The sequence below is a fragment of the Lathyrus oleraceus genome, chromosome 2, assembly GCF_024323335.1.
Source record: "Lathyrus oleraceus cultivar Zhongwan6 chromosome 2, CAAS_Psat_ZW6_1.0, whole genome shotgun sequence".
NCBI classification, from domain to species: domain Eukaryota; kingdom Viridiplantae; phylum Streptophyta; class Magnoliopsida; order Fabales; family Fabaceae; genus Lathyrus; species Lathyrus oleraceus.
In genome coordinates, this window is record NC_066580.1 from 419,460,641 (window position 1) to 419,477,798 (window position 17,158).

A 17,158-nucleotide genomic window follows, 5' to 3' on the forward strand; every position below is an offset into this window, starting at 1 on the left:
GCCCCCAATTTGTTGCATGGTTTGGCTATATAAGCTTCCGTTGTTTCATTTCTATAGATATCAAAAACAGTGAAATCCTTTTGAGAGACAAATTCAAAAGAGAGGTTATCCACCATATTTATTGGTGAGAGTTATAATAATCACTTTGTATTATTATTCATTTAAAGAGAAGAAGTTGTTGTTGTTCCAATGTTATTGTTATTGTTATTATTATAGTGGGAAAAGTTTGATCCAGGGATAATTAATTATCCGGTGACCTTGTATTAGGTGTGTTTAGTGTTATCTTTCTTAACAAGTGGTATCAGAGCTTCGGCTCACCACACATTTTAACTTCTATTATTAACAATGGACGAGTCAACTTCGACGGGATCATCGAAGATGATTAAGTTAACCTCTTCGAATTACTCCATTTGGAAGCCAAGAATGGAAGACATACTTTATTGCAATGATTTGTATCAACCTTTGCAAGATAAAGGGACGAAGCCAACCGACAAGTCAGATGATGATTGGAATGTGATGAATAGGAAAACCGTTGGACAAATTTGACAATGGATAGATCAAAGTGTCTTCCATCATGTTGCGCAAGAAACGGTTGCATACACATTATGGACGAAACTAGAAACATTGTACGAGAGAAAAACAGCCCAGAATAAAGCTTCTACTATTCGGCGATTGGTGAACCTCAAGTATAGAGAAAACCAGAGTGTTTCCAAACACTTGAGCGATTTTCAAAGATTGATAAATCAACTCACCAATATGAAGATGGTGCTTGTAGATGAATTGCAAGCATTATTATTATTAAGTTCCTTGCCATACAATTGGGACACACTTGTGGTTTCATTGAGTAACTCGGCACCACAATGTGTTCTAACTTTGGACATAGTAAAAGATAGCATGTTCAATGAAGAATCCAGACGGAAGGAACAAGGAATGTCGTCAGAGTCTGAGGCGCTTGTCACAGAGTATCGTGGAAGAAGTATCCACAAAAAGTTCAATAATAGAGACAAGTCAAGAGGCAAGTCTAGAGACAAGTTTAATGGAAGATCGTGGGCAAGAAAAGATGTTGAATGTTTTTATTGTCACGAGAAAGGTCACATGAAGAGAGAATGTAGAAAACTCAAAAGAGAGCAGCAAGAAAATGGTGATACGAGTAATATAGCCGCTACCATTTTTCAAGGCAATGAGGTAATATTTGTTTGTGATGATGGTCATGTTAATTTGACATCACAAAAAACATGTTGGGTCGTGGATTCCGGTGCATCATTCCATGTAACATCACGAAGGGATTTATTTTCATTTTATACTAGAGGTGATTTTGGTCATGTGAGGATGGGCAATGATAATACATCCAAAATTATGGGGAAAGGAGATATTTGTCTAGAAAAAAACACCGGTTGTTACCTAACATTGAAAGATGTGAGACATGTCCCTGACATGCGTCTCAATCTAATATCCACCGGTCTACTAGACGAAGAAGGCTATACTAGTGTGTTTGGGGACAAAAAGTGGAAGCTAACAAAAAGTTCCTTAGTAATAGCCCGAGGCAAGAAAGTAAGCACTCTTTATGTGATAGAAGCCAAAGTCAATAATGGGTGCGTTAATGCTCTCGGAGAAGACTCCTCAGTTGAGCTATGGCATAAACGGCTCAGACATATGAGTGAGAAAGGACTTCAAATTCTAGCCAGAAGAGGTATTTTGGCCGGTATGAAAGGATTGAAAATGTCTCTTAAGCCATGCACGCATTGTTTGGCTGGAAAGCAACATAGAGCTTCATTTCAATATAAGGCCCCGCATAGAAGACCACATGTTTTAGATGTGGTACATTCTGATGTTTGTGGTCCAATGACCACTAATACTCTTGGAGGTGCAAGGTATTTTGTTACCTTTATTGATGACCACTCCAGAAAGGTTTGGGTGTATGCCCTCAAAACAAAAGACCAGGTGTATGTAGTATTCAAACAGTTTCACGCTAGCGTTGAGCGAGAAACTGGAATGAAGTTAAAATGTGTTCGCACTGACAACAGAGGAGAATTTATTGGAGATTTCAAACGTTACTGTATGAGTAATGGAATCCGACATGAAAGATCTGTTCCGAAGACACCTCAGCACAATGGAGTAGCTGAGAGAATGAACAGAACTATTGTTGAAAGAGTGAGAACAATGTTATCTCATGCTAAGTTACCCAAGAGTTTTTGGGGTGAGGCTCTGATGACTGCAGTTGATTTAATCAACTTATCCCTTTCAGCTCCATTGAATGGTGATGTTCCAAATAGATTTTGGACAGGTAAAGGTGTATCCTATAATCATTTGAAGGTGTTTGGTTGTAAAGCGTTTGTTCATGTTCCAAAAGATGAGAGATCAAAACTCGACTCAAAGTCGAAGGAATGCATCTTCTTGGGATATGGAAATGAAGAATTAGGGTACAGGTTATGGGATCTTGTAGAGAAAAAGATTATTAGAAGCAGAGATGTTGTCTTCTTTGAAGACCAAAATATTGAAGATGTTCAGAAGAGAGTCAAGCCTGTTATTTCTAGAGAACATCCAATCAACTTGGATCCAATTCCTCCTCTAGAGAATTATAGGAAAGATGAAATAAAAGATATTGGAGATGCAGAAAATGAACCTCCAATTATTAATGGTCCAAATCAAGAAGTAACAGATGGTAATAGAAACGATGGTGATAATGAAGATATGGTTGAAGACTATGAGGATGAAGAACAAGTTCCTCAAGTAAGAAGGTCATTTAGGATACCTAAACCGCAAACCAAATATCCTGCAACGGAATTTGTGTTACTCACTGACGGGGGAGAACCAGAGTCTTATGAAGAAGCTATGATGGATAACCACAAAGAAGAGTGGTTGAAAGCCATGCAGGAAGAATTGCAATCCTTGCATGAGAACCTGACATATAAGTTAGTAGTTTTACCGAAAGGTAAAAGAGCACTAAAAAACAAATGGGTGTATAAGTTAAAGACCGAGGAGAATAACTCACGACCAAGATACAAGGCAAGATTAGTTGTGAAAGGCTTTAGTCAAAATAAAGGCATTGACTTTGAAGATATTTTTTCACCCGTGGTCAAGAGTCATCAATCCGGGTAGTGCTTGGTTTGGCTGCAAGTTTGGATCTAGAAGTGGAACAACTAGATGTGAAGACTGCATTTCTTCATGGTGATTTAGAAGAAGAAATTTACATGGATCAGCCAGAGGGATTCAAAGTCAAAGGCAAAGAAAACTTGGTATGTCAGTTGAAAAAGAGTTTATATGGACTTAAACAGGCACCACGTCAATGGTACAAGAAGTTTGATTCCTTCATGATTGATCATGGATACCAAAGAACTAATTCTGATCATTGTGTGTTTGTGAAGAGATTTGATGATGGTGAATTCATCATATTACTCTTGTATGTTGATGATATGTTGATTGTAGGACAAAATAGTGAGAAGATCAGCAAGCTGAAGGCTGAAATGAAGAAGTATTTTGCTATGAAAGACTTGGGACCAGCAAAACATATTCTTGGTATGTCCATCCGCCGTGATCGGAAGGAACACAAGTTGTGGTTGTCACAAGAAAAATATATCGAGAAGGTGTTAGAGCGTTTTCACATGGAAAACGCAAAGCCAGTTGCTACTCCACTTGCTAGTCACTTTTGTCTTAGTTCAAAGCAGAGCCCGACAAGTGAAATAGAAAAGCAGGAGATGAACAAGGTGCCATATTCCTCAACAGTTGAAAGTTTAATGTATGCGATGGTATGTACACGAGCAGATATAACACACGCGGTTGGTGTAGTTAGTAGATTCTTGGCAAACCCAGGAAATGAGCATTGGAATGTTGTGAAGTGGATCTTGCGATATCTCAGAGGAACTTCAAAAACGAGTTTGTGCTTTGGAAGTAGAAAACCTGAACTGATTAGCTACACAGATGCAGATATGGCGGGAGATATTGATTCTATGAAATCAACATCTGGATTCTTGATAACATATTCAGGGGGAGCTGTATCGTGGCAGTCGAAGCTACAAAAGTGTGTTGCTTTGTCTACCACAGAGGCAGAGTTCATTGCAACAACATAAGCTTACAAGGAAATGTTATGGATGAAACAATTCTTGCATGAATTAGGACAAGAACAACATAAGTATATTGTGCATTGTGATAGTCAGAGCGCTATTCACTTAAGCAAGAATTCGAGCTTTCACTCGAGGTCAAAGCATATTGATGTGAGGTATCACTGGATACGTGATATGTTGGATTCCAAGAAACTGCAGCTTGAGAAAATCCATACTGATGACAATTGCTCAGATATGATGATCAAGTCCTTACCTAAGGGCAAATACGAGTTCTGCAAGAGAGCTGCTGGATTAATGGAGTCTTCCACCTAAATCGGAAGGGGGAGATTGATGGGTTTTCCTCTTTATGTGGAGAGAGAAAGAAGGAGAAACATTAACATTTATAGAAAATGTAATTGAAAGTACGTGAGTATTTCTTGATGAACTTATGAAAGAGAAATTTTCTCTTTACACTATAGCCCCCAATTTGTTGCATGGTTTGGCTATATAAGCTTCCATTGTTTCATTTCTATAGATATCAAAAACAGTGAAATCCTTTTGAGAGACAAATTCAAAAGAGAGGTTATCCACCATATTTATTGGTGAGAGTTATAATAATCAGTTTGTATTATTATTCATTTAAAGAGAAGAAGCTGTTGTTGTTCCAACGTTATTGTTATTATTATTATAGTGGGAAAAGTTTGATCCAGGGATAATTAATTATCCAGTGACCTAATGTATTAGGTGTGTTTAGTGCTATCTTTCTCAACACATTATGCTATTACCATTCCTCCTCCATAACTCCATTCATTTTATTTATTGATCAAAGTCCAACCAAATACCCATTGCGAATGGAGAGCCTGCTTGAATTTAGATACATAGTTTTTGTATACTTAATAATCTCTAGTAGCACCACTCTGCCCTTTCAAACAGTCAGAAACCTTGTGTAGTGACCAACGGAAAACACTAAGGAATTCGTATAACTTCATACTGATGAGAAATCTGAATAGGAGAATGCTCTGAGACAGGTCTGCTCTCCGACCAAAGCTCCAAGTTGACAGTGCCAAAATCCCAGTGAACAAGACACTTCAAAATCTCTGTAACATTAAATCGATTGACCAGTGCCAAGCCAAGACATTTATCAACGAGCCTCCACTCACCTGAAATTATAACGAAAAATTTATAAAGAACAATTACACACTTTAACACAAATACCTTTTCAACATCCACCTACAAGTACATTGGTCTTAAAAGGGATGCTAAATTTATCTTTCCTTTTCCTTTATTTTGGTGAGAGCATGGAAAGATGGGATGTGGAAGGAAAGATGGGATGTGGAAGGAAAGATGGGATTTGGAAAGATTTATCTTTCTTTTTCCTTTGCTATTTTGGTCATGGTAGTGTGTAATGGTATGAATTGTCTATTATTCCTTGAATAAAAAACATCTTCAGTTAATATCTCTTAAACTATCCTGTGAACTTGTCAGTTTGAAGACTCGTCATATTCTGAACTGAAACCCTAAAAAATACAAATTTATATAAGGAACTAGTATACAAGAACAAAACTAGTTACGTAATAAAAAATCGAAGCAAAATCCGGCATACATTGAGATCTAGGATTCAAGATTCAATTGTACCTTGAAACACAAGGCAACGATAATTCGCTCTCTACCGGAAATTTTGAATGAACTACCAGAAATTTCATTCGCACTTTTGACTCAAATTTTTTCATGGACAGTTTGGGAATCATGAAAATATGTTGGGTGTCAGGTTTAAGTGTGGGTGTGCCAGGTTAATTCCTCAAACTACCAACCCCAAAGAGACTTGAGTGACACTTACATAGTGTCTCTTTGATTGGTTAGTACAAGGTTGGACCCTCCCCAACCCTTTTCTTATCATTGATTTAAATTTAGCACAAGATAATGAGATGAGTCTATGATTTGCAATGTCTCAAGTATAGTACATTATACATACAATACACATTTTGGCTATCTTCTAACAAGTCAATCTTGATTCATTTGCCTATTTATTTATTTGCCTCAGAAGAAATTACAGCATTTTGTATGGGTAATAACTAATAAATCAGGAAAAGGATAAAAAGACCATTACCGTCAGGAATAAGGTTTCCTTCGAAGATTTGCTCCCCACCATCTGGAAAGACTTCATGCACCGATCCATCAATTGAAGTAAATGAGACAAATGATTCTGTTGGGTGCAAAAGATTGAATGTTGGGTGAATTCTTAAGCAGACCAACCTGCAAAATAAATAAGAAAGCTTAGTAGAAATCAGAGAATCTGAATCAGCAAGAGTCAAAGCATTTTCAGTAGAGAGGAAATGATGGATAACAGGGATATGTTCTTTATTTCTAAAGTCCCAGGGAATGTAAAAAATATTTAGCTGGGTTCATTAGAGCCTTATACATTAGTCATACTTCTTCAGTTGTTTAGCTTATAGAAGCAACTTATACATTAGTCATTACTTCTTCAATTGTAGAATTAACTTAGAAATAGGATTAGTTTTCATATTTTTTACTTACTATAACTATTTGTTTCCCTCTTTTATTAGTGTTGGACTTTCCGCCTTAATTGCGGTCCGCCCCTAGTCGCCTTAATTGCGGCATTTGGCTTGCCTCATTGCAGCCCTCAACAATTACCAAAATTGGTGTAACCGAGGCTCACAAATGAGAGGAGAGAGAGTGTCTATAAAAGCACCAATCTCTATAGACACTCATTTCTCTAGCTCATTTCTCTAGAGCCAAAATAAAGAAGCCTATTTAACAGGATGCTAAATAGGGATGGTCTTGGTGCTTAATCTTTTGTAATGAATATATCAAACCATAGTATTAATAACAATTCAGTATTTTTTATTCTTTCTTTTCTCTTTCTTTGTCTAAAACTTTATAACTTGAACATGGGATCAGAGCAGTGCCATTTTTCATGATCTTTCTCATAATTATTTTGCTGTTGAGTTACCCAATTTTGGAAATCTTCTAAAATTTGAAATACACTTTTTGTCTCATACACAAATTCCAACCCATTTTTCTCTCCCAAGTTCTCTCTTTTGAACTAGTGGTCTTTTTTTCTGGCCTTAGAAGAAATTTCATTTGATTCTATTTTCCATAGGGTACATCTATAATCTAAATCTCTTAGGATTAGTTTAAATATTTTTAGTCATTATCATGAATTATTTCACCATGATCTCAAGATTTTTAGAAACATTGTCTTTGATAGAACATTATGGCATAACTTGATCCAAGTAGCCGACTCTACTTAGCGGGATAAAGCTTGGTTGTAGGTTGGTTGCATGAATTATTTCATTATATGAAATCAAATTTGTATAAATAAGGGTCAGGGCTTAATCGTTGTAATCAATAATAACAATTCAAAGTATAATTTATTCTTTCTCTTCTTGTTTAAAACCCTATAACTACGATAATTATAATAAATGATATATAATGCTATTATTGTTAGTGTACAAGAAAAGCTTCAAATAAAACCTTGAGAATCCTCCAGAACCAGCTCCGACGCTGCGCGCTATTATGCTAGAGTTGATTTGGATGATGTTAGCAGCATTCTTTGGAAAATTTATCTTCCGTTGAAGAACCAATCCTCCACCAATATCACCCTCTAATACCACAGATTCCTCCTCTCCAGCATGCCCAAGTTCTCGACTGCAAGGGAAAATAAGTTTGCCGAAAGGAGGACATGTTGAATACCAAAATGTAAGACGGGGAAAGGGTGGGCCCAGAATACAAGAACATGATAATTAAAGAGTATATATATGGATTACATTGGCTTTTGGAGTCTCTTCAACAATAATGTTTTCCCAATGAAGCTGTGAAGTACAAGGGAAACTTACTTGATTATAGAATATTCCTCAGAACACCCAGCAGAACGATATTCTGTACCACTGTACTCCTCATATCCACTGATTTCAATCCTACCATGGAGCCATTGTGTTCCTGAAAACAAAAAGTTTATTATTATTATTATTAGAATAAATATTAAAAGAAAAATCATTTCATCTATGTAGCATAAGAAAAAAAGCATTGATTTATTGTTAGTCTCTCTGGACTAAGTCACCGAGTCTACAATTTATGGATCTGATAAATGGGTTTATGACAAACTACAGAAAATAATAGTCATAGGGAGAGTAGCAAGAATTCTATTACTGTTGTTATATTTACGAACTTCGGGAAAAACCCTGATCATCTTATAGGTGCATATGGAGAACAGGAGAAGTCTAGATAAGGGAAATTCTGAAAAAAGTTGAGATCAACAGTTGATTTAAGTTTCAACTGAATCAGGAAGCTATTATGTAAGAGACTCATAATCATTACAAGATCCCTTTGACTTTTATTTTCATAAGTACACTAATTGAAAAGTTTATTCAAATTGGCTAAGCCACTTGAGTATTATTACAAGCAAGTTACTTCTAACTAAGTGAGGAGAAAAAGTGTCCTAAATGCTTAACTGCTGCACTCCATAAACTGTAAGTTTTTTTTATAAAAAGGGAAATGGAAAATTTCAGGAATTTCTTATACACTTCCATATATATTAAATAAAGTGCTAATGGATATTCAATTTACCTGAAGGAAAGTGTATCATGGAGATGATTCTACCCCCAATCCAGGGAACAACTTTAAGAAGCCACTCACTACTTTTGAGTTCAATGGGAGTTCTTGAAAGCTCCATACCCTTGGGTCCAGAAACTTCATCTTCTACATCAGGAATTTGAATTGCTTTTTCTGCAACAAAAAAAATAGTAGCACAACTTGATACAGATTTGGCATTTTTAAATAAAATAGATTTATAAGAACAAAAAAGTTTTTATAATCGTTTTAAAAATTAAATATTTGGTTTAATTACTAATTAAAAATAAAAAAGAACAGCCAATGCCGGCCTGCCAATTTCTGCCTCCGGCCACCGCCACGCGCCGCCGCAGACCACCTCTATGAACTACAGGTTCTGGCTTCAAGTCTGTTTTTCCAGATTCTGATCAGAGACATTCTTCTAGTTTGTCTTTTACTTTCTATATACCTTAGTTAATATCACTGTACACACATTCTTCAATCTGCATTCTTTAATGTTTAGCAGGAATTTCTATCCATATTAAACTACAGGATTTTATTAAATTTGATAGAAATTTTCGAGCTAGTTTACAATTAAAAAAAGTTGATTTATCAGTAAAAGCTATAGCCGGAAAAATTAAATTGGCCTCCAATTCTGGAAGATTTCATTTTTTTTCTTAATTTGTTTAACATACCTGTATAGATGGTTTGGATGGACACCCGTCCATTGAAAACATGACATGGATGAATTTGATTAAATTTTTTATGAAGAGCTTTTAGAAAATTGTTAAAGGATTAATAAATTGTTTTGATCCATCAAATATATCCATTTTTTTCACCCTAGATAATATTCATAGATTGATCAAGTAAAGATTTAAACAAGCACATACCCAAACGTTCCTTGTATTGCTTCTGACTGGTAGATACCAGTGTTGATGCCTCCTCTTCTGAAGGAAAATTAACATGCAGAACTTCCCCATCTACTCCCCGTGTATCAAGCTGTTTACAGAACCAAAGTGTATAAATATTAAGATTACTGAATTAAAAAAGATAGATTAATGAACAAGCCGGGCACATTCATCTGTACACTAGTTGCATCTTCCTCATTATTTCCTCTTATGAAAAATAACATACCATTGCACCCCCACCAAGTAATAATTGAATGTGGATGCCGCGTTTAGGTCTTTTCCACGATCCTTCAGTTTTGTGCACACTCACAGTAACAACTGATGATTGAAGTTCAGCCACATAATGTGTTAATAAATAATTTCCCTTAGTGAATTCATAGCCATCGCCATCATCCTCAAATAGAAAACCTTCAGCTTTGCCTGGCAATGATTTAAATCTTAATCGTAAGTCTTTAAGACCGAGACACTAATCCGAAGAGTAAAGACTATATTAAAATATCATTTATCTACTTATCGTATTCAAACATGCCAAGTTAAAATTTAGTGCATGGACTTACCGTTTTCATCTAAAGCCACGAGAAGTGTCAATTCATCCGATGGTTTAGCTTCTCCAACATGCTGAGCCGGGAGGCCCACGGGAATAATTGAGCCACCTTTCAAATATAAGGCTGGCAAATCCTGGCAGGCCCCAAACAGAATAAATAATTTTTTGTAAAGATATTAAAAAGTACGTACAATTATCAGTACTACAAAATAAAATACAAACAAAGTGAGCAGAATAAAATACCGGATGTGCATCACTGAAATCAAAACCCAACCATATCCCCTTTGGTAGATTAACCTCCAACTTATCCAACCCCTGATTGCGCGTGGTGCTGGTCAAGAAACAAATAAGACATTAAATCAGTACTACTTTTAAGATAGATTCATAATTGAGAAAAAACACGACTCTTTCATTTTAAATATTTGCCTCTATAATGCCAAATGGACAATGTTAGATAAGGTGGTTTCACCTTAAATACCAACAAAAAAAAAACTGGCAGAAACCAATAAAATATGGCCATACACAGTGATATAATGTATCTCGAGTTTCAATAAATATCGAAAAGCTTGACTTTAGGGTAGAAGTTTGTTAGGATGATAGTTTCAATAAGATTATATTGACCTTTGAATTATCCAATTCATAATTCAGATCTGACTTGAAGTTCAGTTTTGAATTTTCAGCATATTCAAAGCCCAATTGATCCTAAGCATAAGCTGGAAATGGTCATAATTCACAAGGGTGAACGCCGCCGCCACCAGTTCCACCGCCACCATCATCGTTAACATAGCTTATAAAAGAAAATAAATGATGGATGTTGTATGGTTTAACAGAAGATTTACTATGATAAAAAATTACTCTTATTTTACAACTAGAAAATATGACCTGTAATTTCCTTTTCCTATCATTCCCCCTTTCTCAAAGACTAAAAGCTATACAAAATCCGCTAAAATACACAATAGCATCACGAAAACCAAGCTTAATTCGTGCGAAGACACCTCTCAAAATATAGCACTGTCGTCTAAATTGACGATAGACAGAGTAAGAAAGTATTATAACCTTGCATACACTAAAACTGAACCAAGCAAAAACGAATTTTCAAGTTTCCTCAAGCTAGGATCTTTGGTATCTGTAAAACCAAAAATAAAAATTCACGATGTGTAAGAAGAAAGTTCAAATATCATTCATGAAACCAAAGATACTAGAAGTAATCAACAGAACAAGAACCCACCAGCAAAAAAAGTAGGGGTTGCCACTGGAGTGCCTCTTGTATGTGCAAAATAAAAAAGTGTGTAGATAAGGGGGATAAGGCGGTAGCGCCTCTTTAATGCCAATCGGCAAACTTCTTCACACTAAAAATAAGAGCTGAATTAGTAATGCACAGTTTTAGCATAAGTAATTTGAAACTACACAACACCATTTTGTTGAATGAAAAAAAAATGAATCATAAGGACTGTAAGTTGTCCCATCCTCTAATTCATCAGACACTTGTCCTTGGATCTTATCTGAGAGTGCTAGGGTCATTGTAACGAATTAAAGGGTTTCTATAAAAGAAACACCACCAGTCATTCAAAATTTAGTCAGAAAGGCAAGGTAAATATCTTTTTATGCTTTAGATATCTTGAATGAAATTTAAAAAATATCAAAGGATTATAAAGTTCCACTAAAATTCCAGTTTTTTAGGAGGGCATAGGGAAGCTACAAAACAAGTTTGAAAATTGACACTTGACACTAAATATGTTCACAACATATGTACAACACCAGGGCCTAAAGCATTTAATAAAATATGACATTATTTTCTTTTTTTTTCATTAACTAAAAACTGGTACCCTGATGCTCAAGCTAATGGTCAAGCTCAAAAACACAAGAATTTTACACCGCAGTCCCCATAATGTATTTGCACAGACAATTTTATCTTGGAATTTATATAAATGTTCAATACATGACAGGTTGGAAATCATTATAATGATTGATGATTTTATGCAGCTAAAGTTGATCCAACCTCTTCTCCAAAGGACCAGGGTTCATGGTCAGTGGTTCCAGCTTCGGAATGCCCACGGCAAAAGGGAAACAAGGAACCTACACCCATCCACCTTCCAAAAAGCCTTGGTGTTGCATTGCCAGCAAATCCACCAATATCAGGACCTGAAAGTGGCTGACCACTGAGTCCCTGAACATAATGAAAGCAAATTATGAAAAAAAAAACTGAAAATGTGTTTAATGTGACATTTTATGTTTAAATTTGAAATAAATACTAGATCATAACAAGAAAATGACATCTCAATTCTTCTGGAACTGAACTACATATCCAAAAATTATAAAATAAGATATGTGAAAATAAATATTCCTTAAAGAAGCATAACCACCACTCAAAAAAAATTGGAAAGGATAGTCAATTTAGTCCATGACATTATGTAATGTAGATATTATATCTGCTTGTTGCAGCTATCTTGTTTTATGAGGACGGTGATATGCAATTAATTAAAGGTACTATTCATCATTTGGGTAGCTAATTGGTATTACACCTTATATCCTGGCAGACATACACCGTGTATCCCATATACCAGAAAAATGCTTAGAAAAAAGTGCAGAACTAAATGGATATATTGAATGACAATGTTGTTCAAGGGAAGTAGCATCAAGCTCCGAAGATCCTTACCAGCTGAAGTACCATGGAGATACTCATATGAAGATGCTCCCAGGTTGAAAGATTATCTCCAGTCCATGTTGCAGCATACCTTTGGCTTCCACTAAATCCAGCTCTGGTGAGAACAAAAGGACGCTTATTTTCATTAGCCAGTTTCATGCCTTCATAGGTTGATCTTGCCATCAAAAGACCGTACACCTATAGTGAAAAGTCATGATAAATACTAAAATTCCAAAGCGCACCACAACAGGATAAGGTATAAAATAACTCCACCTATAAATTCATAAACTAACATCAAAATCAAGTCACATCACACGACCGTATCATATTACATGATCAAAGTGCATCCCACTTAGCATCGTCCACAAGTTTATGGTAAATAGACATGTGACTCCAAATCATAATAAAGGGCAAAGAATATTACATTATGATAGAAAGAATGAGTCTGACAACCTCCAAGTTCACCATCTCCTCTATGAACATTGCTCTCGGGCATTGTTTTCGTTACAGTCTGGAAAAAAAAAAGGGATTAAAAAGGTTGTAATTGAAAATATCAAGAGTCTCAAATAGTGAGACCTGGTATATATATTGTTTAATATTCAGGGAAAATAAACCAGTGAGATTTTAATCACCTTAAAGACAGCTGGTTCGTTCATATCGTTCCATATACCATCAACACCATTGGAAACAAAGTCTTTAACTAAATTTGCCCACCATGCACGAACTTTTGACTGTGCATAGTCAGGGAAGACACAAGGTCCAGGCCACACATCCCCTGATAATGGATAGATGGGCTCAATGCATCGCCAAAAGGAAAAGGGAACAAAAGGACATAAAGTGAAGAAGTATTGATGTACAAATTACCAACAAAAGGTGTTCCATCTGCCTTTTGGACCCAGACATCATTTTCAGAACCACTGTCATATACAAAATAACCCTTTTCTTGCTTGATCCCGGGATCAAGCATCCAAATACCTTTGAAACCACTATAATGGAGACCTTCCACTAAAGACTTGGGATCCCTAAAGCGCTCCTGAAAGATAGCATATTACTTACTTTTCTAGTCAAAAAAGTATCATTATAGACATTAAAAATGTTAGGCCCAAAAGAAAACTTTCTATACATCACTTTAACTTATGTGGTGCAGACTACATGTACTCATATTTGAACAATTAATGTGCACGAGTAAAAAGACCTCATTTGAAAATCAAAACAATGAGACTGTAAATGAAAAACATGCCTTGTCAAAGGTAAAACAGCGAAAACCATCCATGTAATCGATATCCATCCATATCACATCACAAGGTATGCTCTTTTCTCGAAATGTCTTTGCAACCTGCAAATGTTAAATTGCTAACAGGTAAATAACATATGAAGCAATCTATGGCAAAATCAACAAGCAATACATTCAAAACATAAAAAAAAAACTAAAAGATGATGGCAACGAATATTTGAACGTATACATTGCATATAAGCATGTAATATATCTGGTATGATGTGCATCAGAATTTCAGAACCCAGGGGGTGCCGTGTTTGTTTTACGGGATAGAATTATATTACCAAGAATGGCATTCCTGGGAATAATATTACATGAACATTATATCTGGGTATCTTTCATAAGTATATTTGGTAATGCTCAAAACTCCTAGGTATATTTTTAAATTAGTTATTTTAAAAATAAATAAATAAATAAAACTGAGGTAGAATAAGACATTAAACTGAGGGGTAAAATAGAAGGACAACATTGGTAAAAGACATTAAATAATCCATGATACACAGGAATATTTCTTTTTAAATTGTACCAAATATGATAATGTTATATTCCCAATCTCACTTTTACATGAGTACTTTTGCATGCCTCAAAACAAACACTCCAGGTTTATTATGAGATCTGAAAGTTCTTAAAGGGATTTCCTTTCACGCTTATCCAAACAAATAACAAAGGGGAAACAATAATAGCAACAGTCAAAAGCAATCAGAACTTCGAATACATGTCATATTCAGCATCTCAAGCCCAGGCTTCCTACATATGCAGATGATACTAAATTAGTAATCTCTGGCTCATCACTGTTGAGAGAAAGTGGGAGCAGCACCAAGTACCTCCAGAACTCTTTGATCAGATAAATAGCTCCAACGGCATTGTTGATAGCCTAGCGACCACTTTGGGGGCATAAACACAGTTCCTAATGATAACAGAATCTGTAAGGAAGTATCTTTCACCACCAAAATAAAGTAAATGATGCTGCTGCAAATTGTTGTATAGAATAACATTCACATTTAATATAAACATGGAATTTTAACTTAAAATAGGCCTTCAGTATGTCCAAAAAAAAAGTGCATAACATCTTATATGAAGCTATATCATTTATAATTGTATTCTTTGTTTAGAAAATTACCAATTGCTTTTGATAGAGATATCAAAACTTCCGTAGGTGAAGCAAAAGGACCAAATGTAATGACAGGATATGAGGATGGAGAAATGAAACGTATTGTTGATTCTTTCCTTAGATCTATCTGCTCACGAGCACAGAAAAAGATCATCAAACGGATCATTATATCATTGTCAAAGCGCATATGTGATATGTCTAGGTTAACCTCAATAAATGACATAAAGCTAAATGTAACAGCACCTCACAGCGCCTTGTAGTGTCAGCAAGAATTCCCAGGGCCTCGCCATTTGGAAGAACAGCTAATACCCATGGGTGTGATTGGTATAAGGATGAAGTTCCAGGACCATAACCCCATGCATCAGTATTCCATGTGAAAACCTTAAAATAAAATTATAACAGATGAGTACATAGATAATAATAATAAAAATAAAATAAAATAAAAAAATAAAAAAATAAAATAATAATAATAATAATAATAATAATAATAAAATCTCTTTGAAACTAAAAATTTCATATAGCAGACTTACTCTTTTGCCTGTCCTCTCAAGCTGTCCACTAACTTCTCCTGTTCCATAGAGGGAGGTACCTGCAGGTAGCTGGTTGGAAAACAAATTCAGTAAACCTTCGAAGTCAAATTTGTAAGGTGGAATAGTATAAGCATCAGGGTCTGTTTGGATTGACTTATTTGAGTTTGACTTCTGGCATAAGTACTTGCCATAATGTTTGGAACAGATTATGGGAACAACCTATTGGTTATACAAATACATGTGGAATTTATTTTATCCTTTGTAATAGAAATAGCTTATACATAAGCACTTACACTATAAACGCTTAATTAAGTTGTATATTCAATCAGGGCCGGAAAAATAAAATTAAGAAACAATGCTTACACTAAAAGGTAACCAACATTTTGTAAGGATAACAACAAAAAGTTCTGATACCACAAACCAAAAAAAGCAACTGACCTCAAGCTGAACAACTTGCTGCTCTAGAAGGCACTCAAATCTAGGGATATACGAAGGAACCTTGTGAGTATTATTAGTGATGGGAGTCTCTCTATCCCTGCTATTCAGAAAAGAAATACTAGGATATGCCGCATCTCTATCATCTGCTGAACAATCAAATCGAAACACTGCATCATCCAAAATAGGCTCAAAAATCATATTCCCTGATCTCACGTCGCTACTGCCACTAGAGACTTGTCCTTCGTAATTAGCCATTTTGGATATAAACTTCTCAAAAAATCTCTTTCTTCTGCAAGCCAAAAACAGCACAAAAACAATTAATAGCTAAGCAAACCACACAAAAAGTATGATCGTGAAAATGCTCTTACTACTCTAAAATCAAATTCAGAAAACAATAATCATAATTACAATCAGGTAAGCCGGTATATAAAAGCAAAATCGAGTTAGCACTCTTTTTTCTCAATTCAGCAAAAATCACATAAAATTGATGAATAAACTACTTAAGCTTCAACAAAAACAAGTTCCGATCCATTGATCGGCGATTAAAGCGTGCAATGACTAAAAAGGAAATCCAAATTCAAAGACAGAGATAGTAGTAGCATTGCAAAAGGACCTGTAACTTCCGAAGTGTGACGTGGAAGAATCAAAGAAGGAACCTGAGAGTAATAATCGAAGAGGAAAGTGGATTGTTCCGATGATGACTGAACGGGGATGCCAACGGCGGTGAAAATGGAATCGCTCCGGCTCTGGCAATTCTGTAACTGCAACTCAACGCTTGTTCCATCGTTTTTCGTGCTCGTGGACTTGGTTTATAGTATCATTTTTTTATTTTTAAATTGATAGTAATTATTTAATTATTTATTCGTTTAAATTATTAGCGTTGTGGTGGAGTTGAGTGGAAGAAAAAGGAGAAAGGAAAGAAAGAGAGCGGAACTGTGGAAGAATCAATTCGTTAGGACATGGGATAGTGTTTTAAGTGTTGGAGAGATAACACATCATGCTTTGTTTTATGATCAAGTGACAGATGGGATATAAAACTAACTATGGGAGTAACTAATTATGGATGGTCAATTGGTTTAACCAATGGGAAATTAACTG

General features: G+C 35.4%; 1 protein-coding gene across 2 annotated transcripts; it reads right to left on the reverse strand.

Annotated features, from left to right (window-relative positions):
- Positions 1-4,831: 4,831 nt before the first annotated feature.
- Positions 4,832-17,048, reverse strand: LOC127119868 (uncharacterized). Of its 2 annotated transcripts, none has more exons than XM_051050227.1 (23): positions 16,717-17,048; positions 16,061-16,349; positions 15,623-15,691; positions 15,336-15,473; positions 15,102-15,219; positions 14,806-14,888; positions 13,946-14,041; positions 13,570-13,738; positions 13,338-13,480; positions 13,130-13,216; positions 12,718-12,903; positions 12,061-12,228; positions 11,290-11,410; positions 11,118-11,187; positions 10,305-10,392; positions 10,075-10,195; positions 9,744-9,937; positions 9,500-9,608; positions 8,628-8,786; positions 7,898-8,000; positions 7,536-7,709; positions 6,148-6,293; positions 4,832-5,200 (listed from the first exon to the last, which is right to left on the reverse strand). In XM_051050227.1, exons 1-23 carry the CDS (start codon positions 16,842-16,844, stop codon positions 5,007-5,009), a joined length of 3,153 nt encoding a protein of 1,050 aa, XP_050906184.1. In that variant the 5' UTR covers positions 16,845-17,048; the 3' UTR covers positions 4,832-5,006. The 2 variants fall into 2 exon arrangements, with proteins under 2 accessions (XP_050906184.1, XP_050906185.1); XM_051050228.1 differs by having other exon boundaries at positions 16,674-17,047.
- Between the last annotated feature and the right edge of the window lie 110 nt (positions 17,049-17,158).